The 27,695-nt window shown below is 38.8% G+C and overlaps 1 protein-coding gene across 1 annotated transcript; it reads left to right on the plus strand.

Moving 5' to 3' along the window:
- LOC149226392 (rhomboid-like protein 19) lies at positions 1-26,521 on the plus strand. The gene is made up of 4 exons (XM_089375280.1): positions 1-282; positions 4,862-4,986; positions 7,733-7,793; positions 26,332-26,521. The coding sequence occupies exons 1-4, from the start codon at positions 241-243 to the stop codon at positions 26,500-26,502; spliced, it is 399 nt and encodes a 132-aa protein (XP_089231406.1). The 5' UTR covers positions 1-240; the 3' UTR covers positions 26,503-26,521.
- The last annotated feature ends 1,174 nt before the right edge of the window (positions 26,522-27,695 follow it).

Below are 27,695 nucleotides of genomic sequence, written 5' to 3' on the forward strand. Positions count from 1 at the left end.
TGCAAATCTTGCCCTTTACCTTATGACAAAGTCGTCAAACACATATCAATGAAGGTGCATAGTCAATCTATATTAAGGCGAGGTGTTTTATATAATTCCTCACCCTCTTTTTCCAACATATATGCGCGATCTCCATGAAACATTGTTACAAAGCAATACTCATGAAAAGAGCAATTCAAACAATGTAGGCGAAGCCATTCTGATTCGCTGAGATTTCTAGCAATCTCCGGGTGTTTAGATATGGAAAGGACCACGATGAATATTAGTAGATCCCTGCCAGGAGTAAGTACTTCATTTACATCGTCTTTCAAATTTTGTACTTACCAGTATGGATCTGTTGTCATGCATATTTTTAGTTTCTCGAATGGCTTATTCACTTTTAATTAGCAGCACACACGAATCGTGGGTTTAGAAATCTGAGCATTTTGGTGACGAAATGTTTGTTTGGTTGTTTGTTTTTCCATGGTCATTACTTTTGAAACCACCCATCACTACAAAGTCCAAGATTTTAGCAGATTCCATGAATTCTGTAATTGGGTTAGAGCTCTGTAGATCCGAGAAAATCAAATTACCCAACTTTCAGTGATTAGCTTTTCTCTTTTGAAAATGAAATGCCCAGTCCAATGGGAACTATAAATCCCATATTTAACGTTTTATGGTTCATTAGATTTTTAACACGGCATCAGAGATAGGTTCTGATTTGCAGCAGTGAGTTTACAATGAAATCATATAATTGGATCTGCAGATTCCAGATTCCATTCTGGGCGTATCATCCACATGTCATATGAAGGAATGGCTGTAACTGTAAACAACTTATCGTTGAGGAATTTGATGGAGAAGATTTTAGTATCGGTTAATTCAAGATGAAAATGATTCCAAGGGAGAAATATTGGTAGAGTGTTGTAAGTGGCTAGACTGTCAAACTGATGGAAGGATCAGTAGAATATAGGGACTTCAAGAGGTGAGACAGTTATGATCTTATTGGACCTTAGAAACTCAACTACTCCGTATAAATCATACTGAGTTAATCAGCTGATGCATGTTTGAGTAGGGCCTGCCTTTTCCACATAGGTGAAATGATGAAAATTTAATGTTTAACCCCCTTAAGGAGCAGGTGATTTGGAGACTGCTTTGGGTCACTAAGACCACGATAAGTGAAATCCTGAGCGGGTGAACTGTGAAAATTTGTTAGCCCTGGTGATGATGACCTTTCACACCATAGTGAGAATATGGGGGACTAATAAGCATGAAATTATGTTTGAGTCTTGATCTTTGCTAGCTCCAAAAAAATAAAAACCTAGAGATTTTTTGAGATGTGTGTTTGAGACAATAGATGGTGCAGGCGAGTTATATCTGTGTGGGGAAATTTTCAATTTAGACATGAAAGAGTGCAGTTCCATGACCAAAACAAATACAGTCAGATCATTAGTTGATCAGTTGGCTTGATCTGGTTAAATGAATCATGACCTTGCTTAGAAGCATCATTGAATTGTACAAGAAGTATCTTGGATATCAGATAGATAATCTCACAACGATTATGGTGGTTGGACTACAACAAAAAACAAGGCATAAGGATACCAAAAATTTAAAGAATGAGAGTTCTCTTTTATTTTTGGGTAAAGATGCAAATAACTAGCTACAGAAATAAATGACTCAAATTTAGGTCATAATATGTACATGAATGCCAAAAGAAATTGGCTGCTGATAGAGCAAAAGAACAAACAAACCACATTTATGCTGGTGGAACTATTTGTCATTGCGTTGTTTGTGTCAACTGATGTAGTAAAACAGGTTTAGTGCATTGTTCGTGTCAACTGAGATGGTAGTACTTAGGTTTATTGATTTCAATGTATTCAACACACGACATCTCACATAGAACACTTTCACCGAGATTTTGTTTTTTTTGGGAGTGAAGTGGACATGATGTCAAAGAAAAAATGTAGTGTACTTGTTTACCTATAGAATGATATCTTCAAGATTTGCTTGTAATAAGCCCTATAAAGATTTTGTCATTTCTTGGCAATATATTAGATGAAGGTTTCAATATTGAATTCAAGATTAAAGCATGTAATTTGATAAATAAAACAAGAGTGCCTTTGTCAATAGATGCTTAATTGTCTCGGCGAAAGTGGAGTGTTGTTGTCACCCCCACTAGGGTTCAAGTTTCTCAATGACATGCTTGTGCGTGTGAAAATGCTTGGAGCTAGGTGCAAGTCTTGGATGACTTTAGTGGAATAGATAGCCATCATTTGTGGCTTCTTAACTGAAGACTTTCCATAGCATGGTAGGACATGTGTTTCATCTAGAATAAAGCAGTAGCCACTTTCTTGTGTTGATCAAAAGGTTCAACAAAAAAGGGAAAGTTGTTGCCAAGGTAATTTGAGAAGGAAGTCTATATAATGCTTACAGCTTTAGGGAATCAAAAGGATAAACTACATGCCCATCATGCTTTTTGAGAATAACTTGCTACCTGCAATAGAACAATGGAGAAAGAGGAGTAAGAAAGAGAAAATTCAAGTATTCGAAATAGAAAATATACAAGTTTACAATAACTGGAAAAAAAGCAAGAATGGGCTTAGAGCCTACCTCTTCAGCTCTCCATTGGTAGTTGAATGTAACTATGGAAGCCTTCAGTCTCTCTTCCAAACTCTTACAAATCTGTTCGTTAACTACTAGTAAGAAACCCACTAAAGCCCTACCCAAGATGAGTGAACTGAGAAATAGAATGAGAGCAAATGGAGTGAAAGACTGTTTTGACTTTTAATCCATCAAGGAACCATAGCTCGGACTTATTTTACGTCTTGGAAGCTTGCCTTAGTTCCTACAAGCACCCATAAACCAAAAAATTGCCTTGGTTTATGGGAGCAATGAGTGAGTGCCTAGGGAACATTTTTAAGGTTTAGACAGATGGGACTCGGGAGTGACACTCGTGAGTGCTCCTATAGTAGGGGGTGCTCGCCTGCAATATAGGTCCTAATACATGTGCAAAGTGCAACAAGTAGTCATGGCAAAGGCTTGGAAGTTTGAAAATGGTGGCAAACAGGTCCACACCGAAGTTAAGGATTAAAGTGTGAACAAAATCTAACACCCCCACATGATAGGAAGTCCCAAACATCAAGGGGCTAGCTTGTGCAACTTAAGAAGTCTACCCATTGTTGTCGTGGTAGCTCTTCTTCTCTCTTTAGGTTTGCTCTTCTCCAATTCAAAGGGGGCTTCTGTAAAAGGTAGGATTGCTAGGCTATAGAATGGGGGCACAAGGTGATTTAATGAAAAAGTTAGCTGAAGCAAAATGGGTGGTAGTTGTAGTATATGAAATAGGATGGCAATGGAAATGGGACAAGGACAAAATAATTAAATGAAGGACAAAAACATGGAATGAAAAGCGATTGAAGGAAACCAGTGCCTATTAGTAATAGGCTAATGGAGTCATAAGGTATTGGATCCTATAGTAGGGGGCGCTCGCCTGCAATATAGGTCCTAATACATGTGAAAAGTGCAACAAGTAGTCATGGCAAAGGCTTGGAAGTTTGAAAATGGTGGAAAACAGGTCCACACCGAAGTTAAGGGTTAAAGTGTGAACATTATCTAACACCCCCACATGATAGAAAGTCCCAAACATCAAGGGACTAGCTTGTGAAACTTAGGAAGTCTACCCATCGTCCCCTTGGTAGCTCTTCTTCTCTGTTTAGGTTCACTCTTCTCCAATTCAAAGGAGGCTTCTGTAAAAGGTAGGATAGCTTAGGCTATAGAATGGGGGCACAAGGTGATTTAATGGAAAAGTTAGCTGAAGCAAAATGGGTGGTAGTTGTAGTATATGAAATAGGATGGCAATGGAAATGGGACAAGGACAAAATAATCAAATGAAGGACAAAAACATGGAATGAAAAGAGATTGAAGGAAAGCAGTGCCTATTACTAATAGGCTAATGGAGTCATAAGGTATTGGATAAATGAGAGAGCTAGTGTGTCTCAAATAAGTTAATAACTACTTTGAGCAGGTCATATGGGAGAAGAGGCTTGTTTACTGTCTTCCACAAATTAGCAGATAAAGAAACTATTTGATAGATTCATCTTTAAAGTGTATGAGCCTTATGTGATACATTTGAACTTTAAATATTTGCTGGAAATGGGTGGTAGAAATTTAGTCTTGGAGGGCTAAGATTTCCACTCGTCAATCAAATTATAATGGTGCGGTTTTATGGCTGTAAAAGTGTTGCAAAATTGCTAAATTATTGCTGAAATTGTGATATATCATGATGGCCCATAGTGAGCGATAATATTACTGGAAAAAGTTGCGATTTTTTCCAATTTTGAATATATCGTAATATTTTAAAAAGATTGTGATATATCAGCAATATATCACTTAAAATGGAAAATATCAGCAGAGTCAAGAAAATTTTGGATTTTTTTGCTCAGTTTGAAGAGGGAAGCCAAGGGATTGAAAACAAATGGGTTACTCATTGTTACATTTGCCTGTAATGGGGCTAGAGGGAGGGGGTTTCTTTAGATGTATGAAAACTAAAAAGGAAAAAAAAGAAGATTTTTGTATTTTTTAAAAGTTCGCTGATATTTTCCAATATTCTTCTTGATGCTGCCGCTAATTTGTTTTCTGGACACTCAGCGATATATTTCCTGACACAATGTTTGCAACATTGATTTGGATTTGCTTTACACTTATATTTTCTGCATTGGAACTTGGAAGTGCTGGTATTTAAGACTAAGTAATCTGCCTTGCTGTCTGTTTTGATATTTCAAATTTTTTAGATGATTGTAATTCTTTGTGTACTTTTTTTTCTGCTTGCATATAGGTGTTGTCTTTATAATGTTCCTAATGCCTTTGCTCCATTTTTACTTGATGTCAGGGTGTTGGCCTCTTCACAGGTTTCACACGGCTCTCTAAAGGTCTTGCAGCGGTACTTGTGATTGGATATGCTATTACACAGATTTTTCCGTCCGCAGTTGAATATTTAGCTCTAGTTCCTGGAAAGTATGGTTCTATTCTTATCCTCAATCTCAAGGGGCTCTCCTAATATTTTTCACATTTTCTGCAGATCACCTTATTATGCAGGTTGATGCGGAATTATCTCATTGCTACTATGATGACATGCATATATATAACTGCCTGCCTGAAGCTGCAGATATTTTTTTCGTAGTTGCAAAGGCTTGGCCTAATTAGGTTCCATGGGAGAACAATACCTAAAATTCTGTTTCACGATAGATTCTCAATTAAAATATGAAATTCTAGTACAGAAGTATAGGTAAACCAATTGAAATTCTCAATAACATTATGTCAGGACGTGTACCATCCAACTCATTGAACTAGTCAGTCAGTCGAGCATAGTTAGTTATTTCTTACCTTTAATTGGGTATATTAGATGTTTGAAACTTTGACCAAATAAGAAGTGCCAATATTAGTATAATGCCATAGAATGCCTATGCCGAGGCTTTAAATGAATTCTTACAGAACATGGCCGACAATACTCTGATATAAATGCCTATATGTAAATCATGCAAAATATCTTGACCAGATAATAAGTGCCAATGTTGCTAAATGCTATAGAATATTTCTGCTCAGCTTTTAAATGGATTTGTACACACCATGGCCAATACGTTTAAAGTTTATGTAAATACTTCTCTGTGGATCAGGCAAAATAAATTTTCAAAACTGTAATATTATTAACTAAAAGTTACAACAAAAGGCTGCTTTGATCATCCTTTATATTACATCTTGAGCTGCTCTAACTAAAGTATTCAGGACTTTGGTTTCCCCTTTATGTTTGAGGATTCTGGCAACTATGACGTTGTTTGTACCTTGTGAAATATGGAATCTTTGATAAATATATGCCTTTAAACTTCTTTGTAAATTGGCGTCTCTCAGACATCTCAGGAGTAACTCAATTCTTAGAAGTCATGGCTCAGTTAGGAATATGGGTTCTAATTTATAATTAGATTTAAAGGTTGCTAATTAGGGTTTTTTGTGTGGAAATGTGTTAGCTAGAGAATTAATATGAATCTATGTTGCATTGGAACATATCAGGGTTCGTTGCTAGACTGTTGTCAACACTCTACCCAGGTCTAAAGCATGTTGTTGCATTTCTTAGGTCAGCTGAAAATGCAAAGCCAATTGATTTGATTGATGATAGTGTTTATTGTGCTATTGTTTTAGGTTTCATTCTTTGTGAGTTGCAACAAAGTTCCAAGAAATTGAAATAGAAGTCCCATGTAAAATGTATTGATTGCTTTATACGTTACCTTTTATAGGTTTAAGATTGAGAGGGAGAGTTTTATAAAACCTTTCTTTTCAAGTTCTACTTTGTAGTGTTGTTTAGTTAATAAATATTTATTGGATTTTTTTGTTTTCTTTTTGTAATTTTAAGATTTTATTAAGCCATATCAAGTGGAAACTTGCCAAGGTTTGCATAGGTGAAGGGAGATGTGTTCAGTAATTCAAATAAAAGATAGTAATTGTAATATTCGTATGCATTTTTAACTTGTTGACTTAGATTGAATTTACCCTCAACGAAGGGGGTGAAAACAACATAAAGTGCCTTCTGAAGAAGTGAAATCAACAATAAAAGAGATCCGACCTTCACATAGAGGTCAACTGCTACATTGATGCTACTCTTAGCACATGCTACAATAGAAGAGGAGGGTGGCTGCCATATAAGGAGAAGTTTGGCCTGAAGTTTCTGCTATTAATAGCCATAACTATCACGAAGAAGATACATGAAATGACGGGGAAATGGGTGGCCTCCATGAGTATATATACCCATAGGTCCTTGGTAATGCCAGGTCTACTATGATACGAGGGTAGCTACTTTAATTGCGGGCAGGCCAACTTGTCTTATATGTATGCTGGCAGGGTTCTGTGATCTTACTGGAGAATCCTTTATTTGGAAGGCCATAACTTCTCAATTATGACATGAAGTTCAGCACTGTTTGTTTCTTTATATGTACGAATATAGGAAGTCCTTTTGAGTGGCAACAGTTCATAGTTCATACTTTGAATCAGTATTCAGCAAGTTATAAACCTTCAAATTGAATGTTCATAACCAATCATTGTTTTAACTTTTAACATATAAGAATTAGTGTACATATATTCCTTCGTTCTTCTGAAATTAGTCCTTTAGTTAGTATTTGCATAATTGTGGTATGGCACAAACCAGTTTTCAGTGGTTTGTGAACCTTTATCTGTGGATGTGGCAAGTGGGGTTCAAGACATTGCGTGCAAAGTATTATTGTTTTACAATATTACTATTTTCTTATTTACCTTCCTTTCTTCTGCTGTTAGTTATATTTATGCTATCCAATAATTATATACAACACTACCATCTGAGAATCATGAAGTGCATTAGAATTTGAGATTGGTTTTACAACGACATCATTTAAAAGTTAAATACAATGGTCGTACTGGAAATGAGATGATTATACTCCCCACCATCTTTCTAGTTTTTATCTTCAAGCTTCAGCTGAAAGTCCATGTTGCTTTGTCATTCATAGTGTGTGCTATGATCTATCTTCTATTAGGCATGTCCTGCACTTCACCTCTTCTTGCATTTTACATCAACCATGCAATCTAATAGATGGTGTATTCAATAATATCTTTCATTTAATTGTTATACATATTTTTTGTAGAGGTGGGTTGGAAATAAAATTAGAAAATCTTTCTGATGTTTGATGGTATATTATCTTGTATTTAGTACCATGTTCTGACATCTATGCTGGCTTTGCAGGACCATCCCTTTTGCATGGAATCTCATAACTGCAGGCTATTTAGAGCAATCACTTTTTGGGGTAATTTTGATCAGTTTACCTCCTGAACAAGGCGATTGGCTTTTCTGTTCCATGTCTTATTTCTTTTTTCTTTTTGTAAGGCTAGGCATGAGTTTGTATTGATTAATCTAAAAGAAACTTACAGTCCTGTCTGCTGCTACTGGAATGCCACCTGGGAAACCAGACCAGTAGCACAGAAATAAAGCTTTTGTCCAGACTCCATACCATTAGGGAAAATGATATCCACTGTTCAAAAGTGATAAATTTTTTGACTATGTCTAAGCTGCAATGATAAACCTGATACCTATCTAAAGCTAAAGACAAAGTAAAAAGATTAACATCTTAAGTAGACAGAGTCCACCTGAATGGTGGCAGAAGGTTCAGTATCTTCTTTAGAATTTGAAAGTTCTAAGTCAGTTATCTTCTTGGCCAGTGATGAAACCTTGTCATCCGGTTTTCTGAGCTGTCTCTGAACCCCATCAATGCAAAGAAGAGTTTCTTGTTGAGCCTTAGACCTCTCAACGAGAACTTTCCCCATGATAGTTTTCAGTTGCCAGTTAATATCTATTATTTCGTTTGGTTTTCTGAGCTGTCTCTGAACCTCATCAATGCAAAGAAGAATTTCTTGTTGAGCCTCAGACCTCTCAACTAGAACTTTCCCCATGATAGTTTCAGTTGCCAATTAATATCTATTGTTTGCATATAGTGGGTCTGCCGGGTACGGGTGTTACCAGTCTTGGGGATCCAACTATGAACTTCCTAGATGTCTGCATCAGAAATGAACCTTCATTCCACTGTGGTTTCATCCTCAGCCTGTTGAATTTCTTTACGGATTTCCAGGGGAATCACAGAGGTGTAAATAGCTACAGAATGTTGTGCAGCAGCTTGAGCCCTTGATGAGGAGGGAGCCTGTGACCCCCTTCTGCTGGAGCCCTGATGTAGCCCAGGCATCGGAAAACACTTGGCTGAGGGATGGAGCACAGAGATCACAACAGTGAGGAACCAAGATTGCCTTGGTCTACAGAGGAGGGAGGGAGGATTTTGTGCTTGAAAAGGAGAGTCAAGAACCAATGCCCTCACCAAAAATTCACCATAAACAGCAAGAGGGAGATGGGAAAAGAGGCCCATACCCTCAGCCTTGATGACTAAGGCGAGATTAATCGAGAAGAGCAGACCCCTGGAGGGGTAGTAAAAAATAGGATACCACACATACAGAAGATTCCAAAATTCATGGACTTAAACAGAGATCCAACAGGAAATGAACCACTGAGCATAAACCAAAAAGGAAAAGAGAGAGATTTCTGACCTGAAGATGATGAGAATGCCAGAGGACCAAGGCCAGAAGTGGATTATCCTGAAAGGAAGAGAAAGGCAACTTGCCTGGCAAACATATGCTCTGTTCCTCACTACGCAGCTATCAAACCTGAGCCTAGTGATGCCAAGTTGAGCTATTCGATGTTGCATCTGGAAACAATGAAGAAAAATCACCTCTCACTCCCCTTCCCGGCAGCTAAACTTCCACTGGGACCAGAAAAACCGTTCAATAGAATAGCAGTATCCCCCAAATTGCATACATTTCCTTCCCTTCTTAAACTTATTTCCCCCCAGCAGTGCAGCAAAATCCCCCTGCGGTCATGATGACTAGGACGTAGCACAGAGTACCAACACGAGAGGACCAGAGCTCAAAGGCTGCTAAACCGACAAGCCATCCACCACCTTTCATTACACAGTATATTGCTTTTGAATGGAGCACATTATCATGAGATGCCAAGTGTGTGGCATTATGTCGAATAGACACCTCCCGTGGGGAGTTCCATGCCTTATTCTTTAATTGCCAGATACAGCGATTTGAAACCATAATAATGTCAAAGCTTCTCTTCAGAGGACGAAGTTTACTTATTTAAGAGCTGTTGATTGTAAACTTTAAAGTTTTTATCTGATCTTTTCTCTCAAGCAATGTACTGCTAGGTTTAGAATGTCCTAGGTATGAGATTGTGGTTGCCATTTCCTGTACTGTAGTCTCCAGAAACTTTTCCTAGTAAATTACGATTGAAAGACTGCAGTGCTGTTTTTAAGATGATATATAATTGTTCATCTGTGTTAACCTGTAACACTGATAGAAGGCTTAAACATTCAAGTAAAGCAAAAACATGCTACTTTTGGCATGCTTATTCTTCGCTACTCTTACAAAAAGCTTAGAATTTGGTCTAATTTCTGAAGCAAAATCTGCAAGATCATTTCTGCAGGAAACTCAGTGCAGTTTGTTGCATTTTGAGTTCAGTATACTGTTATGGAAAGGTGTTGATGTTGGAGTTTTATGTCTTAATTATTTTTAGAATAAAGTCATGTTTTGGTTGCAATTAATTTGTTGGATTATAAAATAGGATTAGAAATAGATGAGCCAAACTTATGACAATGGGATCTAACTTTCCTTTGAAGGAAATGCAAACTAATAAAACAAATTTTAGTGATAGTTCAACCCATAATAATATTTCAACCTACATAAAAGGATCTAACCTTCTTTTGAAGGAAATGCAAACTAATAAACAAATTTTACTGATGCTAAGTTCAACCCACAAGGTTTTTCCAAACAACAAACATAAACAAAAAGTGATCTATGATTGTAACTGCATAAGCAAGTGATAATGTTCTGTCTAGAACTAGGACTCAATGGTGTCAATCGTTGATTCATAATTTTTTCTTTTGCATTCCAATGTAACAAGGACTACTTGATTCTGTGTTTGAACGAGGGAGTGATAGTCTTTTTATTGCTACAAGCTAATCTTTCCTTTTTTGTGACAAGATGCTTCCTATTATCATTGCGTGGCAAATGTACCCTTCTCCATTTTGAGGGTATTACAATGGAATGTCTCTAGCTTTCAACAATCTTGTTAATTTTAGGTATGTTCTGTGCTTAGAGCAATTTATTTCAATTTTCACAGTTAGCTCAATATCTTATCCAGATTACTAATCACATCATTATTAAAGTAAACTGTAGATAGAACATAAACATAAATCGCAAAAGACAAGCTAAGACAAGAGGACACAAGATGTGGTGCTAGCCAGGGACAAACCCCAATGTGGGGAAACCCTTGATCAATTCTTCTTATATGTTCTTCAATAGTTCAACAAAGAGAGAGAGAGAGAGAGAGAGATAGTACATTTACAACAAAAGTCAACACTTTGACTTATCTAAATAAGAGCAAAGATCATCTCTAAGAAGATGATACATGAGATAGCTGAACTCAGTTGAAGACATGCTGCTTCAATTGATTCTCCAAGGTGACTCCTTGTGCTGCACCTCGTCATCATGCCGCACCTCACTGTGCTGCACCATGCCGCACCTCACTGTGCTGCACCATGCCGCACTCATCATCACTAAGTTGGACCACATGACCATGCTGCACACATCATATTGCTGCACCTTATGCTGCCACTGCTGTCCCATGTGCCATTGTTGCACCATGCTGCTATAGTTGTCCCATGTGCCATACTATACTAAGCACCATGCCTAGCTGTCCCATTTTCTTGCTGTATCTTGCTGTTGCTGCTGCACAATGTGATTGCTGTCCTATTTACCATGCAGCTGTCCCTTGCAGCTCCATGCTTGCCACTGCTGCCTAGTTGTATTGTTGTAGCTGCTGTCCCTAACAGTCGTGCTATCCCAATTGTGCCATTATTGCACTATGCCATTGCCATACCTTGCTGCTGTCCCAATAGCCTTGCCATACCTTGCTGCTGTCCCAATAGCGTTGCCATACTTTGCTGTTGTCCCAATATCCTTGCCATACCTTGCTGCTGTGTCAAGCCACCAATTTGGCTCCCACAGACTGCCCAACAATTTGATCCAAACTGACCCAAAGAACGAATCCAACACACATCACCATTGCTGCTCCAAGTCTGAGTTACTGTTGTAATGTCTCTGATTGGTTAGGGCATATTTTCCTGCTGTAATAACCCTTGATCGGCCACCAAAACAACCCTCCTTGACTGTGGCCTACTCTTGAATAGGTGTTGGCACCCTTGGCTGCTGTCCTGGGCATAGATAGCCCCTAGGGCCTAAACAACTCCACGCTGCCCTCCAAAGAGAGTTAGGACTTGCGGCCCACCTACAACATCATACGCTGCCCTTCCTTGCACCCAAGACACCTCCAGAGTCCATGCAGGCTGAACCAACCTCTCCTTGCCTCGACCCTCTAGGGAGTTGTCTCGACCTCCCCTCATAGCAATTTGGCCCTCAAACATACCCTAGAAACAACCCTAAAACACCACGATGTTTTGTCCCTCTTTGCTGGTTAGGGCATCCTTAAAACAACGAGTTAGGGAGCCTCTTTACTGCGGTTAGGGTCACCCTTGGGACAATGTATAGATGAGGGTAGTCTTCCTTGATAGCGTAGAGGATTAGGGCATCTCTTCTTCACAACATGACTGCATCTTCCTTGCTAGGGCATCATCTAGGACTGCGTTTAGACTTCAAGCTTTGCATTTAGGGTTTCCTCCTCTTAGACTTCTCTTCCACTAAAACCCAAAACAAGTGGAGAGAAATCAAGAGTGAAGTGTGTGTTCAAATGACTATCAAGTCACCTCCTTTTATATACTAAAATGTTGAGCACATGTAGGGGTTATTTGATTGTTGGCCGACTTTGACGAATTGTCCCACAACACAAATAAATTCATATCTCCATGAATACTTATCTGAATCGGATTATCGTTAGATCAATCCTACACCTCGATGAGAGAGTCCAAGAAAAATATCAGCTGCCATAAATAAGATGACCCACATGGAGTTTGGCCCTAGTTGCCAATTTTAACACTCCCTCTCAATTAGGGAGAACTCCATCTGCTGATCCATCTGTCTGACTGTACCATATCTGCCATCAATGCTTTACACCGCTTTGCTCTGTTCTGCTGAACCATGAAGAAGAAGAATTGATCGAGAATGTCTCATACCATTCTCTACTGACCCGAAGTCAGTTCCATATGAAGAGAGTGTGTCATACCACTCTTATTGATCCCAGATCAGTTCCAAGAGAGTGAGTTATGTCACTCTTACTAACCTGAAGTCAGTGTCATTGATCCCAGATCAATATAACAAGAGAGTGTCTCAAACCACTCATACTGATCCCAGATCAATGGAGGTCATCCTAGCATAGGGAGTACAGTAGATACAATGATGCGTCCATTGATAGTACTACTCATAGTTTTAAAATTCGGCTGATTTGAAACGGAAACGGCCGAGTTGATCTGTTTCATTGCCCAAAAATATGACTCGGTGGAGGAAACGGTTCGGGAGGCCGAGTCAGCCATTGACTCGGCCGAGTCCATCGATAGTACTACTCATAGTTTTAAAATTCGGCCGATTCAAAACGGAAACGGCCGAGTTGATCCGTTTCATTGCCCAAAAATATGACTCGGTGGAGGAAACGGTTCGGGAGGCTGACTCGGCCAACTCGGCCGTTTCCACATCCACTCGGCCGAGTCATTAAATCCGGCCAGTCACCCAAAAAACAGGGATTTTTCTAATTTTTTTTAACTTTTTAACATTTAGTTGATTGTTGGGGACTCCAAGGTGTTTTCTAAATTGGTTAAGTGTTATTTCGGGTCCATTCCCCTCTCCTAGTATTGATATGCTATTCAAATTTCATGGTAATGTTAAATTCAAAAGTGACATTCTCCTTAATCTTCATTTTCATCCTTTTACTTAAATTTTTAACATTACCATGAAATGACTCAGGATGTTTGAGAGTGGTTCCGGCCTCATTGGATTTCATGTGGAGAAAGTAGAATTTTAGATTTCATTCAAAATCCAGTAGACTTATCAGTTTTTCAGGATTGGAGGATTGCAATGTTTCCATTGAATTTTGTCATGTATTAGGGTATGGAACTCGTATTTAATCAAGAGCACCAATCCCTCTATGTACCTTGATGTTAGTGACATTGGTTGTCGAACTCCTCCGAGATTCGCTCCCAAACCAGGAGCTTCTGAAAATGTCGCTCCCACTCCCGTTTTTGCTCTCGCTCCCCACTTTCACTCCCGCTCCCAAGTAACACTGAGCCAGATGATGTTGGCAACTCTAGCAGTTGCCAGTAGTACTGGTCACAAACTTTTGTTGTAGAGGCCATTTATAGCCTCCTTGGTTATGTGTTTTTGTTTTGATCTCTATATCAACATCGTGTATGTATTGGACAGTGCACTGGGTGCCATTTTGATATAATGGATATATTCATGAGCCTACTTTGATCATATGTTGTCTTCTATCTATATTCTAATGCTATGTGTTTGGAAACATGAATGAAAATCTTTAAAATTATGTGTTTTTATAAAAAATAAATATTTAATGTATTTTTTACAACGACCGAGTCATTGAAATCGAGCTGGCCGAGTCGATACCGAGTCGGAGTCGGAGTCGGAGTCGACCCTTGGCCGAGTCGGAGTCGGAGTCGGAGTTTTAAAACATTGCTACTATGGTCCCTAACCCCATTTCCTTGCTCATTGGCCAGATGAGAGGTAGGATGCCTCGACAGGAGAACCATTCATCCTGTCCCTAAGTCGCCACGGGTTATCACAGGGGAAGGTTGAGCCATTCACCCTGTACATAACGCACCATTAGGGGAGGTTGAGTCGCTCTGTGGTCGCTTGTTGCTCCAAGAAGTACCCCAAGTCCCCAGGAGCTCTCAAAGCTCAATGCATGCATCATGTGGGACCCTCATAAGTAGGTCTCTCAAAGACTCCAAGTCGTTCAGGAAAGTCACAAATTTGACCTTTCCCCAGGGCTTCGACAGAATGTATGCGACCTGTACATCAGTTTCAATGTGATGGAGCCTCATCGCTCATCAATGTACCATATCCCAGATAAGATAGTATCTGATGTCTATATGCTGGAGAAATAATAGAATACAAGATTCCTCAACAATCGAATCCCCACCTGGTTGACACAGAAGATCACGGTGGTATCCATCATGTGTACAAACAACTCACTGAAGAGCTTCCGCAACCAGGCAGCTTCACACGAGGTCATACTCGTAGCTATGTATTTGGTCTCAGTGGTGCTCAAAGCAACCGTCTTCTGCTTCCTGCTCATCCAGGATATCGAGCAGAACCCAAAGAGAATCAACACTCAGAAGTGCTCTTGAGATCCTCCACACTGCTTGCCTAGTCAACATTCGAATAATCAAATAGCTTCATATTTTCGACAGTGTATCTCAATCTATGAGAGATTGTGCCTCTAAGATATCTCAGAAGATCCTTGGCATCAATCCAGTGAGGCTCAACCAAATATGAGCCCAACATGTTAACACATAGCTTCTAAATGTTAAGATCCATCGAGGTAGTTGCGGGCTTGCAGTTTACCATTCCGCATCCAAAATTCAACTCCGTCTTACTTCTGCAAATGAGAGGGTCTGCACCTATCAGAAATAGGTCGTCCTTAGAAGGTATGAGAGGTCTATCATCCACAACCTTCGAGCAATGGTTTGGACCGGCTTCACTCCTAGTGAATCTCAGCTTCATCAGACAGCTATCAGTCCTCTCATACTAAGCCCGGGGTGTTTTGCTTCAAGCCATAGAGGGCTTTCTTCCACCTGCATACATGAGATTCCTGATCATGAATCTCAAACCCCTCGGGTTGTTCCAAACCTGTGGACTAGCTACATGAGGGGAATGGTCCCCTTGTAAGATTTTCCTTTGGTACATCTTAGACATGTACCTTCATGCTCTTCTTGAATTCAAGCATCCCTGTCACCAGTGCTATAGATGAGATATGTCAATTTACATGATCCCCAATGGACCATCCTGCAACCTGATACAAATTTCCAACCCTGAACCCATGAGTAAAAGCATCTTTGAAAATTCTATTTTCAAACACGTACCTTTCCATCGATGAATGCCACCTCGAAACCTTTTACTTCCATTGCTGAAATGGACACCAGGGTCTTCTTGTGATCAGGTACATAAAGAGATTCTCGTAAATGAATTGAGTTACCCTCATTCAATTCAGAGGTAATATTTCTTACACCCTTTCTGGGATAGGTGGCATCGACTCCAAGTATAATCCCATGATTGTTTCCATCTCTACCAAATTAGAGAGAGCACCATTCTATCTGATGAAGTGCCTTGAAGCACTACAATCAATAAGCCAGATTCTCAAAGAGTTTGAAGGAGAGGGCCAATACAAGATAATGCTTCTTATCAGAAACAACATTTGATTCTTTAGAACTGGGGTTCCTTGCTTTCTTGAAGAGTCGGTCATTTCCTTAATGACCTGCATTGCCTGTCATTCCTCTGATCATTTATGATGTCCCTGGAATGATTGTTATCATCATCAAGTGATGTGTCCCTACCATTCGGACACTCCTTTGCATAATGGCCAAACTTATTACAAACAAGGCATCTGCCTTTCCTTCCACCCTTAAATTCGAACTTCCCATTGAAGTGATCTTTAGGTAGGCCATCAAAAGCTTCCGCTGCGCCATTCTGATAATATTCTCTGCTTCGACTTTACCCTTGGTGAGTTTGAAGAGGGATGAGGAATCCACTGATACTATTGTCCTTTCCCAACTGTGATCGGTGATTACTCTTTCACTCTTGCTTGGGCTTTGTCTTCACCTCAGTTTGATACCATGTTAATTTTAGGTATGTTCTATGCTTAGAGCAATTTATTTCAATTTTCACAGTTAGCTCAATATCTTTTCCATATTAGCAATCACATCAGTATTAAAGTAAATTGCAGATAGAACATAAACATAAATCGCAGAATACAAGCCAAGACAAGAGGACACAAGATGTGGCGCTAGCTAGGGACAAACCCCAATGTGGGGAAACCCTCGATCAATTATTCTTATATGTTCTTCAATAGTTCAACAGAGAGAGAGAGAGAGAGAGATAGTACATTTACAACAGAAGTCAACACTTTGACTTATCTAAATAAGAGCAAAGATCATCTCTAAGAAGATGATACATGAGATAGCTGAACTCAGTTGAAGACATGCTGCTTCAACTGATTCTCCAAGGTGACTCCTTCACCTATCATTATGCTACACCTCGTCATCATGCTGCACCCATCGTCACTAAGCTGGACCACATGACCATGCTGCACAAATGATACTGCTGCACCTTATGCTAACACTACTGTCCCATGTGCCATTGTTGCACCATACTGCCATAGTTGTCCCATGTGCCATACTGTACTAAGCACTATGCCTAGCTGTCCCATTTGCTTGCTGTTGTTGCTGCACAATGTCATTGCTGTCCTATTTACCATGCAACTGTCCCTTGCAGCTCCATGCTTGCCACTGCTGCCTAGTTGTATTGCTGTAGTTGCTGTCCCTAACAATCATGCTATCCCAATTGTGCCATTATTGCACTATGCCATTGCTATACCTTGCTGCTATCCCAATAGCCTTGCCATAACTTGATGCTGTCCCAATAGCCTTGCCATACTTTGCACTTGTCCCAATAGCCTTGCCATACTTTGCTGCTGTCCCAATAGCCTTGCCATACCTTGCTGTTGTGTCAAGCCACCAATTTGGCTCCCATAGGCTGCCCAACAATCTGATCTAAACTGACCCAAAGAACGGATCCAACACACATCACCATTGCTGCTCCAAGTCTGAGTTACTGCTATAATGTCTGTGACTGGTTAGGGCATATTTTCTTGCTATAATAACCCTTGTTCAACCACCAAAACAACCCTCCTTGACTGCGGCATACTCTTGAAGAGGTGCTGACACCCTTGGCTGTTGTCTTGGGCATAGATAGCCCCTAAATAGCTCCACGCTGCCCTCCAAAGAGAGTTAGGACGTGCGGCTCACCTACAACATCATACGCTGCCCTTCCTTGCACCCAAGACACCTCCAGAGTCCACGCAGACTGAACCAACCTCTCCTTGCCTCGACCCTCTAGGGAGTTGTCTCGACCTCCCCTCATAGCAATTTGGCCCTCAAACATACCCTAGAAACAACCCTAAAATACCACGGTGTTTTGTCCCTCTTTGCTGGTTAGGGCATCCTTAAAACAACGAGTTAGGGAGCCTCTTTACTGTGGTTAGGGTCACCCTTGGGACAATGTATAGATGAGGGCAGTCTTGCTTGATAGCGTAGAGGATTAGGGCATCTCTTCTTCACAACATGACTGCATCTTCCTTGCTAGGGAATCATCTAGGACTGCGTTTAGACTTCAAGCTTTAGGCTCCTTCCTTACTGCATCTAGGGCTTCCTCCTCGTAGACTTCTCTTCCACTAAAACCCAAAACAAGTGGAGAGAAGTCAAGAGTGAAGTGTGTGTTCAAATGACTATCAAGTCACCTCCTTTTATACTAAAATGTTGAGCATACGTTGGGGTTATTTGGTTTCTGGCCGACCTTGACGAATTGTCCCATAACACAAAAAAAATCATATCTCCATGAATACTTATTGGAATCGGATGATCTTTAGATCAATCCTACACCTCTCGATGAGAGGAGTCCAAGAAAAATATCAGCTGCCATAAATAAGATGACCCACATAGAGTTTGGCCCTAGTTGCCAATTTTAACAAATCTAGAATGATCCCTTTTGTTGAGAAGCCATGGGTATCTATTTTGCCAAATTTGCGTAGGACTTGTAGTTAGCCCCAACCACGTGCAATGAACTACTTACATGGGTGAGATGGCACACAAGGGGGTGAAACGTGTCTCTAGGGAACTTGAACACTGTTGGGGGTATGAAACGCCCCCACCTTAACAACTGAGGAAGACCTGTTAGCATTCTTTCCTTTGAAGTTTACTCGATCACTTAACTTTTGAGTTGAAAGTGGTTGTGATTTTTAATTTCAATCTCTTCCACTAGATATGTTCTTGAATCTAGCTCTAGGAAGCCATAAGAAAATTGACTTGAGAATGCGATACTATTTGAAAAAGCTATGTTAATTCCTTTGCAAGGTGTCAACTTGTTGTTTGGCCTTCTTGTGGACCTTTTTTACAAGTTTTGCAACTTCAATTACGAAAGTGTAATCTCAACAACCTATATCCTTGTAATTGTTAATGAAATTAGGTCCTAATATACCAAATATTTTCCATTATTTGTACTTTCCATTGGAATTGTTCTAAATGCAAATTCAAATCCCTTTAAATTTTATGCACAACAAATAAAAGTACAAATTTTCAGCTATTTAATTCAGACATTTGCGGCATCTTGAATTTGGTAAACCATACTTTTCACAATTCGCAATTGAATTGAGCCTAACTTAACTCCAAGAGGGAGATGGATGTCTCTTGCATTATGTCCTGATTACCATCCTCATTTTTCTTGATGATGCGGTCCGTTTGGCCTCCTTCCTCAAGGGACTTCAAAAATAGATTGATGCTTATGATGGCTTCTCTAATCTTAGATATTTGATAGTGAATGAAAAAACTAAGGTTTTGGTTCTCAATTGATCTAGGAGCTTTGGAGTCGACTCAGATTTTTTCTTTAGAAAATACGATTAATGTGCATGAGGTTCAGTTTGAGACAGAATTTCTTGCCCACTCTCAGTAAACATTTTTTTGTGATTGAGTGACAATGCATTCATATACATTTTCCAAATATTGTTGGAAAATTACACCTTCCTGATATGATTATCGATACCACAATTCTATATAACTTCAAGATATGGGGTTTGTTTTCACTCGGATTAGCAGTCTTGGCAAGGTGCTAAGTGGTAAGCACATAGGAGATGCACCCACTGTCACCTCAACGCAATCTCTTCTCACTTTAGGCCAACTCCTACAATGCCACATGGGGTATCCCAATCTACAGTGACATATTTCACCAACAATCTTAAAATACTAGTGCCTAGAAACACTAAGCATGATGAAGTGAGGAGTTAAATATGATACACAACTGCAGAAAATAGATGCTAAGTTTGATATATGATACACAACTGCAGAAAATACAAACCAACAAACAAAACTCACAAAATACTCAAGAAATGGTTATCTTTGATGCTTGAGAGTGAGGGAAGGGTACAGATACCAAGTGAGATGCCTTATCCTTGATTGGCATTTGATTTGTAGCCTCATTTGGATAAGCTTGCTGCTGCTCTACACTTCCAGATTTGCAAAATAACCAGAAAATGCATAAATACAAGATTTGGAGTGTCCTTGAAGCAACCCGGAATTGTGGAAACACACTAGGATGATGGATCCTTGGGTGCTTGAGCTTGGGGTCTGAAATATGAGTGAAAATAGTAAAATACAACCCACTATGATAAAAATGCAAATAATTGACAAGTTGCACTGAATCTGATCCAAACTTGCATGAATTAGGGGTCCAAACTATTGAGAAATCTGGAGGCTTATGAATTAGGGTTGATTTCTCTGTCATGATAATTACTTGTGAATTTGTTGGCTTATTTATTAAATTTATGTTTTCTTCTTTCATCAAGCAATTACCAAAAGTACATAACATGAAGATCACAAAAGACAAAAGAACACAAAGATGTAGGCTCTCCAAGCTAGGGCCAAAACCCCACAAAGGGGAAAACTGAGAAAAATTCCTCTTCTTATAGAATCAGATCAAAGTGAGAAATCCAAGACCCAAGACCATGACAAATTCCAGCCCTTCAAGAAGCGAAGTCAAGCCCTCTCAGCCACAAGAGATAGCATTAGTTTCATCCACAATAACTCGCATTATTTTCAGCTCATATGCCATAGGTAACTCGTGTTTATGTCAGATTATCTGCCACAAAGAACTCACAAATTTTCTCAAATAACCTCCCACAGAAAGACTAGCATCATCATAGAAAACTTGCATAATCTTAGATCTAGGAAGCTTGCACTTCTTTGCAGGTGCGTGACCTCAGAAACTCGCAAATCCTTACAAGAACATAGCCTATGAACTTTGCATGTATTTACTAATGTGAAGACCAAGTATGATGAAAAATGGTCCAAGTATTTAGTTGAATGTGAAGATTAGATCCTTAGATCCAGAAATGAAATGCATTGAGGTTTTGTAACATACTTGTAAAAGTTTTGAGAGGAAGACTCTAGGGTATGTGTTAAAACCATAGCAAAAATTGATTTGAGACAAAACCCTAGGAATGGGTGTTCTCGCTAAAAGTAAAAACCTTAATAAGGGATGGATCAAGGAATGTCTAGGGTTTATGACTAGAACCCTAGAAATACACTCTTGAGAAATCGTGGAAACCCTAGATTGACTGAATTGACATCATTCTTTTGTCTATGTATATCTTGCTTGGTTGTACTTGCTAATGAGAATTGCAGGCACACAATGAAGGCTGTCAAATTATGGAAGTAAGATGAGAAAGAAGGAAGAACAAAGTAAAGCAAGACTTGTGCTTGATGATGATTCCTTGATATGATGGGCATGGTGAAAAGAGGGAGATGTAAGGACCTTGACGATATTGAAGCTTCCAACTGATGAGTTCATTCTAGGAACACGTTGATGATTGAAAGTTGTAGCGTAACTTTATTGCAGTATGAAGATAGAATGTGCAAAGGAATGTTGACTTTAGAGGGAGCAAGTAATAGAATTTGACATGATGCCTTAGAGGTTATTATGATCTGGTAACTCTGATATTGATGATCTGTTTGGATATGACTTGGCTCCCTGGTAGGACATATTGCAAAAACATGTGAAGAAGCTGGAAGAAAAGCTTGCTTGATGATATAGTATTAACAACTGTTTGATTTGAAAGCACATGGATTAACATTGATTTTATTTTTGGAAAGATGATGTGACTTATTGATGAATATGAGGCAGAACCTTGTAAAATGGCATGTGCTGACAAGTTTGACTCCCTGAAGATAAATGGATAATCTAGTTGATGACAATGTTGCATAAAAGATTGTTGAGATCCAGGAAACTTGCGGGAGCCAAGAAACCCTGTCAAGAAGTATGACATGATGATGCAAAGGAAAGGAGGAACCCTGCAACTATTGAAGATATCCATGAAGAACTAGTAGTTGATGTATTGATGAAGACAAGCTAAAGAGCTTGTGGTTATGACTTCCCAATTGAAAGGAAGTAAGGAATCTCCTCTATGCTTGAGAGGGAGTAAGAAGTCTCCTTAAATATTTAAGGAGCAAGGATCTATTCCCTAATCAGAGGGAATGAGGATCTCCTCTCTGGTTGAGAGGGAGTGATGTCAAACATCATATTCTCCATGTGTCATGCACTAAACCAAGACTAATAGCTGTAAGTCTAGTGAAGGCACTAGGAGGGAGAATGGAGGATTGTATAAGCATTTGAGATTAATACTCCTCGAGGATATAGAATCCAAGATAGGAGGTAATCTCGTGGACCAACACTCTTTGAGGGTGGGACAGGGTATCCAAGATAAGATTGGTTGAAGAGGACTGGTATTCTTTGAGGATTGAAAATCCAAGAAAATAATAGTTCTAAAAGGACATACCTAGTTAACATTCAGATGAGGTATGTGCCTTAAGAGGTAGTGTGGTTTCTCATGTAAAGCCTCCTAGCATTATGCTTTGATATAAATAGAGCTTGTTAGTTAAGGCCTTGCTATGTTGGTTATGATGATGCTTAAAGATGACTTGTCAATCTGATTCTTCTTATGAGAATATTTCAGCTTGCGAGTATCCTTGTACTAGGTGTACAATTATGAATACCTCCCTAGTTAAGAGGGAGTGTTGGAGAATGTAACTCGTTTCGGTCTTCATAATCTGTACCATTATGTATTTTATGTAAAAAGCAAAAGAAAAGAAAAAGAAAAAATAATATTATTTTTTTAGACAAAAGAGTCAAAGTCCTATTTGGACCTGTTGTAAAGAAAAAGAAAAATTAATTTTTAAATATGTAATTTTGGGTCAAAAACCACTCTAGGTCCCAAGTCGGCCTTGCCCCAATGGTCTACTTGTCAAGTCGGCCCTGCCCCAATGGACATGTCTATTCGCACCGCTTTGGACTAAATAAATAGAGGGAAGATGGAGCTCATTTGGACACACACACTTGGATGATCTTGGTCTGAAAAATCGCAGAAAGGATAGAGATAAAGAGGAGGGCCAAAGTATGAGAGGAGTTTCTTCTTGAACTGGAATTTGTGGAAATTCTACCTTGGTAAATCTCTTGTTGCTGGTCTCTTACTGAATGAAATGCTAGGAAGGAGGTTTGGACTTGGCATCTAGAGGGTTAAGTTTTCTGTGGTCATGGTTCTTGGATATCTCATCTGATCTAATTCTATAAGAAGAGGGGTTTTCCCATTTGAGGGGTTTTGCCCTGGCTTGGAGCCTATATCTTGTGTTCTCCGTGTTCTCGTGATCTTCATATTTTTACATTTGGTAATTGCTTGATGAAACAAGAAAAACATAATATAATAATGCTCTAATAAATTCACAAGTAATTATCAAAGAAGGAGAAAAACAAATTTAATTTGCACACCTCCCATTTCTCGAACACTTAGGAGGCCCAACAACTTCCTCTTCTTGCTCAATGTTCCTCTACTTTGGCCTTTTCACCTCCAACAACTAGGCAAAGGTGGATGGCTCCCTTGATTTGGTCCAAAACTTGCTTGTATTAATGGATGAAGACTTCACTTTCCTTTCTTATGAGTTTACCTTGGTCTATTGGAGTGACATTGATTTGAAGTGATACTTTACTTGCTCATGAGATGTGCCACATTGCTCCTTTAACCTCTCATGGTTACCCCAAGAGAAGTATGGAGAAAAATGCTTTAAATGGCACTTTTAGGAGAGTGTTTTGCAATGTTCTGCCTAGTTTCTAGGACAGGGAAACACGGCAACAGGGATACACACAAGGGGGATGTATATAAGCAACTCCAAAATTTAGGGAAATTTTGGGGAAACAAGGGGGGGGGGGGAGTGTCAAAGTCATACAAATTATAAAATTATTAAAAAATTAATATATAAAAATAAAAAATAAAATCCCAACAATATGTCAATAACTAAGTAAATAGTAAATCTTAATAATTATGAAATGTGCATCTAAATATTATCATCATTTCGTATTAGACTATTAAGATTTACTAGTATATTATCATAATGAGTATTTGACATTTGACATTTCTACAATCATCAATGTAAAATTGTAAATCTAAAAGTAGATTAGTAAATTGAATCCATCATTTGACATTATGCAATGTTCCATCTAAATTCATCATTTGGCAATGGGCATTAATATTATGCAAGGTACATCTAAATTGAATTAATCATTTGACAATTGAAATTACACAATGCACATCGAAAGTAAATTCATCATATGACAATGACATTATGCTAACATCTAAAATAACCATAGAATACTAAACTAAAAGTAAACATAGAAAGCAATGAAATACTAGTAAATTTCTCAAAAAGTACTAAATAATAAATCACAGCTCCAATCCGGTGGCTCCTGTTAGTTTTTGTAGCATTGGATGTGTTCTAGCCACGAAACTTTGTGGAGAGGCTAAAATGAATGAGTTCTCCAAAACCTAGAAATCGTTTCTAGAAATTCCACCCAGAAGTGTCTCAATTAGATTATTAACCAATTTTTTAATTATTTCCTAAGTCTAAACTTAGGGAATATGGTTAATTAATCAATATTAATTGAGATGTGGTAAGAATTATCTAGAAACTCACACGGATCGATAGGGAATCAATTTGGGCCATCGATTATGTTTTAATCTTGGCTGCTGGTGCTCCAACAAAAGATTATAAGAAAAAGTCGATGGGTAGATGGAGGACACACGAGAGCAGATACTCAGTTGCCCAGGCAGATCGATTTTCTCAGTGGCTGAAGTTCAACAAAAGAAGATAGAGCCAGAGGGTGAGTTGCAGGGGAGAGAGAGAGGGCATCAGCAGTAGTCTGAGAGTGCAGGATAAGTTCTGGAAGGGTCAGCGTGAGAGAGGACACAGTTCATCAGGGCACTGCACAGAGGATGACACAGTGAGACCAGCGTAATGGCAGAGGGGTCGTTTCGGGGTTAGAGAATCGCTCTGGAGCGTGATAAATTTATTACTAAATTTCTCTCAGTGTTTCTTTCTCTATTTTTGCTGTCCGATATCTTGTACATAAATTATTGCTGACGAATAATAAAGAAACCCTCATTTGCTGCACCGATTTTCCCACATTGGGTTTTCCGGCGACATTTGTCCAAAAATAATTGTGTTAATATGCTTATATGTGTGCTAGCATTTCTCTAATTTTCCTCGCATTTATTTTTCCTCAGTGTTTAATTTGTGAAGGCTGCAAATAATTTGTTTAATTTATTTAACAAATAGAAGAGATAATATCAGTGACTGCAGTAGGATTCCAGAGAGGAATTTTCACTGCTCCAAGTCACAAAATGAAAATCGCAACTCTAATATGACAACTCCAAGTCACAAAATGAAGATCGCAGCTCCAAATGTCTCAAGCCCCGGTCGATGGTAAATCTGAATCACAACGAATTGCAGATGGAAAATGTCGAGCAGCAGTAGTAGGAAAAACTTAGGTGGCAAGGTAAAATGTTGAGCGACAATAGAAGGAAAATGTTGGGTGGCAAGGTAAAATCGTAGGGTTAATGAGAAATGAATGAAAAATGTGAATGATTATGTTTTAAAGTTTTAATTTATCCTTTAGTTTTTATTCTCATTTTTTTAAAATTATATTAAAATTTGTAATTTTTTTTTGTAAGCTTGGCGGGACTACATCTTCATCATGTCCAATATATCACCTCGATTGGGGCGGCGAATTGAACCGGTGACTTCACATCAAGGAGTGTCTTAACAGAGCACCCGATCACCGTCTATCCAAGACCCCATGGACTAAAATTTGTAATTTTTAAAATTATATAAAAATTGTAATTTTTTATGTTTTTAATTGTTATTAGCAAAAAAATTTGGGGGGATGCTTTTCGTCACCAGGAAGAAGTCCCCTCGGAGTTTGCCCAAGTTTCCCCAAAAAAGGGGATGTGGGGAAACATTCCCCCAAGAGTTTCCCTGTCCTAGAAGTGTTGGTGAGCGAGGAAGTGTGTCCCCCACCCTGGGGGGCATGTCCCCGTGGAATACAGGGAACATGATTTTAATAGTTTAACAAGGCGTCACAGATTAAAATCTGTGTCCCCCTACACCACAGTGGTGCAGAAGGATATTCCCTGGAGTCAACGCATGTGACACCAGTGACAAATTTCAATTTCGCAATAGGTATAGAGCATACTTATTTACTTATTCAGAGAATGTAAGGTACTAAATTACCTCATGTTAGAATGTTTAAGTACTGTTATAACGTTCAATTCTACATCTCTGTTAAACTGAGTAACAACATCGCTGTATTGAATCTCTGTTAGTTTGTTAAGCATTCAGTTTAAATTTAACTTCACATTGCTGTCTGTTACTGTTTGACGATAATAACACACCCTTCTCTTCAAAAATAAATGCGTCCTTGCTAGTTAATTTTGCTTTCTCCTCTCCATTATCCTCTTTTTATCTACTTGATTGCAACAATCTGTCTTTTTGAAATTTTTATTAGAGTTCCTGGGTGATAAATGTGAAGTTTGGAAATATTGTATTTCTTCTTGCCTTTATCCCTTGGCATGGAATATTCATACCTGAGAAGGATCTGAACTATTTTTGGTTTCCTCTGCAGTTGATCCTGAGCATAATCGGGCTCCTTTTTAGTGGAAAGTTGCTAGAGCCTATATGGGGTTCGAGAGAGTTCTTGAAATTTATTGCTATTGTCAACATTGTCACTTCAATAAGTGTTTTCATCACTACCATCTTTTTGTATTACATCACGTGGAAAGAGATTTTTCTGTAAGTACTTTGACTCTCTTATTGGTTTTATATAACTCTACCTGGTAGTTTTTTAATAGACATCTTGCCTTCTATTCTAACTGAATCTTTTGGGATATCAGTGGAAACGTTTCTCCAAAGAATGGGCATATGTAAAATGATTTTGGCATAAAACAACTATTTCCATATTCCTAGCTCCATACTAATGCAAAAGGGAGAGACTTAATATTATGAATTAAATTCAGGAATAATATCTCTTAACTTCTCAAATCATCAGATAAATTATGATAATGTTCTGAAGTAGAGAAATATTCCAAAGGTTTCTTTTCTGTTTAAAAAAATCTTGGTTCTAGTCATGTAAGTGCCACATGCAGAATATGAAACAGGCAGCCTTCCCATAATGCTTGTTTGGTCTCAAGCTTTTGCTGTAAATCCGTCTGGAAGAGTATTGGTGAACTTTCAACTACGGGGCTTTTTAAGATAAGATATCTTATTTGAAGAAGGATAAAGACATTGCCTAAATCTACTATGAGCTTGGTCATGATCATTGACGTGGGTTGCCCATTATGTTGCCTATCTAAGGATTAAGCTTTCTATCTAAGCCCATCATTCTGCATCCACAGTTAATGTGGACTGTTCAGCTTCAGGACTGTGATCTTGTTATATTTTTTTTATCTCCATTCAATTACATGTGGAGTATATTTAGCATAGTTAAAAAGAGGTCAAGAAGAGATCAATTATTTTGTCTTTATGTTCCTCGAGACTTTCATGATATATTGTTGTTTTTATTTAAGAATCAAGAGATGCAACTCTTTCCATTCTGATGGATCTGATTGTTTAGTCAGATCCTCACCATAGAGTTGTGATGGAGTTTATAAATGTAAGACACAAAATGATTATAATGTGATGTGTTTCTTGGTACAAAATGACAATCGAATGGGAATTTATACTTTTACACTCATATAATGTGGGCCCAAGTGCTGTACACAAATTTGCCTAGGTTGACACATGGTGCACAATGGAAGGATCCAAACTGACCTTAATGCTGCCACACCTGGGGCAACCCCAGGGCTAAATTGGGCTCCCAATAAATTTATCACCAACATCCCCCTATAAAATTTAGTGGAGATACAAGAAAAGATCTTCACTCCACTGGAGTAAGCCATCAATCATTTGATGAAGAAGGCATCAATAGATGAAGAACCAGATGAAAATCCA

The sequence above is a fragment of the Pinus tabuliformis genome, chromosome J (genome assembly GCF_031772625.1).
Source record: "Pinus tabuliformis cultivar Carrire ecotype Pingquan chromosome J, CPIR1, whole genome shotgun sequence".
NCBI classification, from domain to species: Eukaryota; Viridiplantae; Streptophyta; class Pinopsida; order Pinales; family Pinaceae; genus Pinus; species Pinus tabuliformis.

Excerpts from the sequence above, each read along its gene's own strand:
- LOC149226392 (XM_089375280.1), top strand. The coding sequence starts at position 241 with ATGGAAAGGACCACGATGAATATTAGTAGATCCCTGCCAGGA. Across the intron at positions 283-4,861 it reads TTAGTAGATCCCTGCCAGGA|GGTGTTGGCCTCTTCACAGG; the intron begins GTAAGTACTTCA and ends ACTTGATGTCAG. Across the intron at positions 7,794-26,331 it reads TAGAGCAATCACTTTTTGGG|TTGATCCTGAGCATAATCGG; the intron begins GTAATTTTGATC and ends TTTCCTCTGCAG.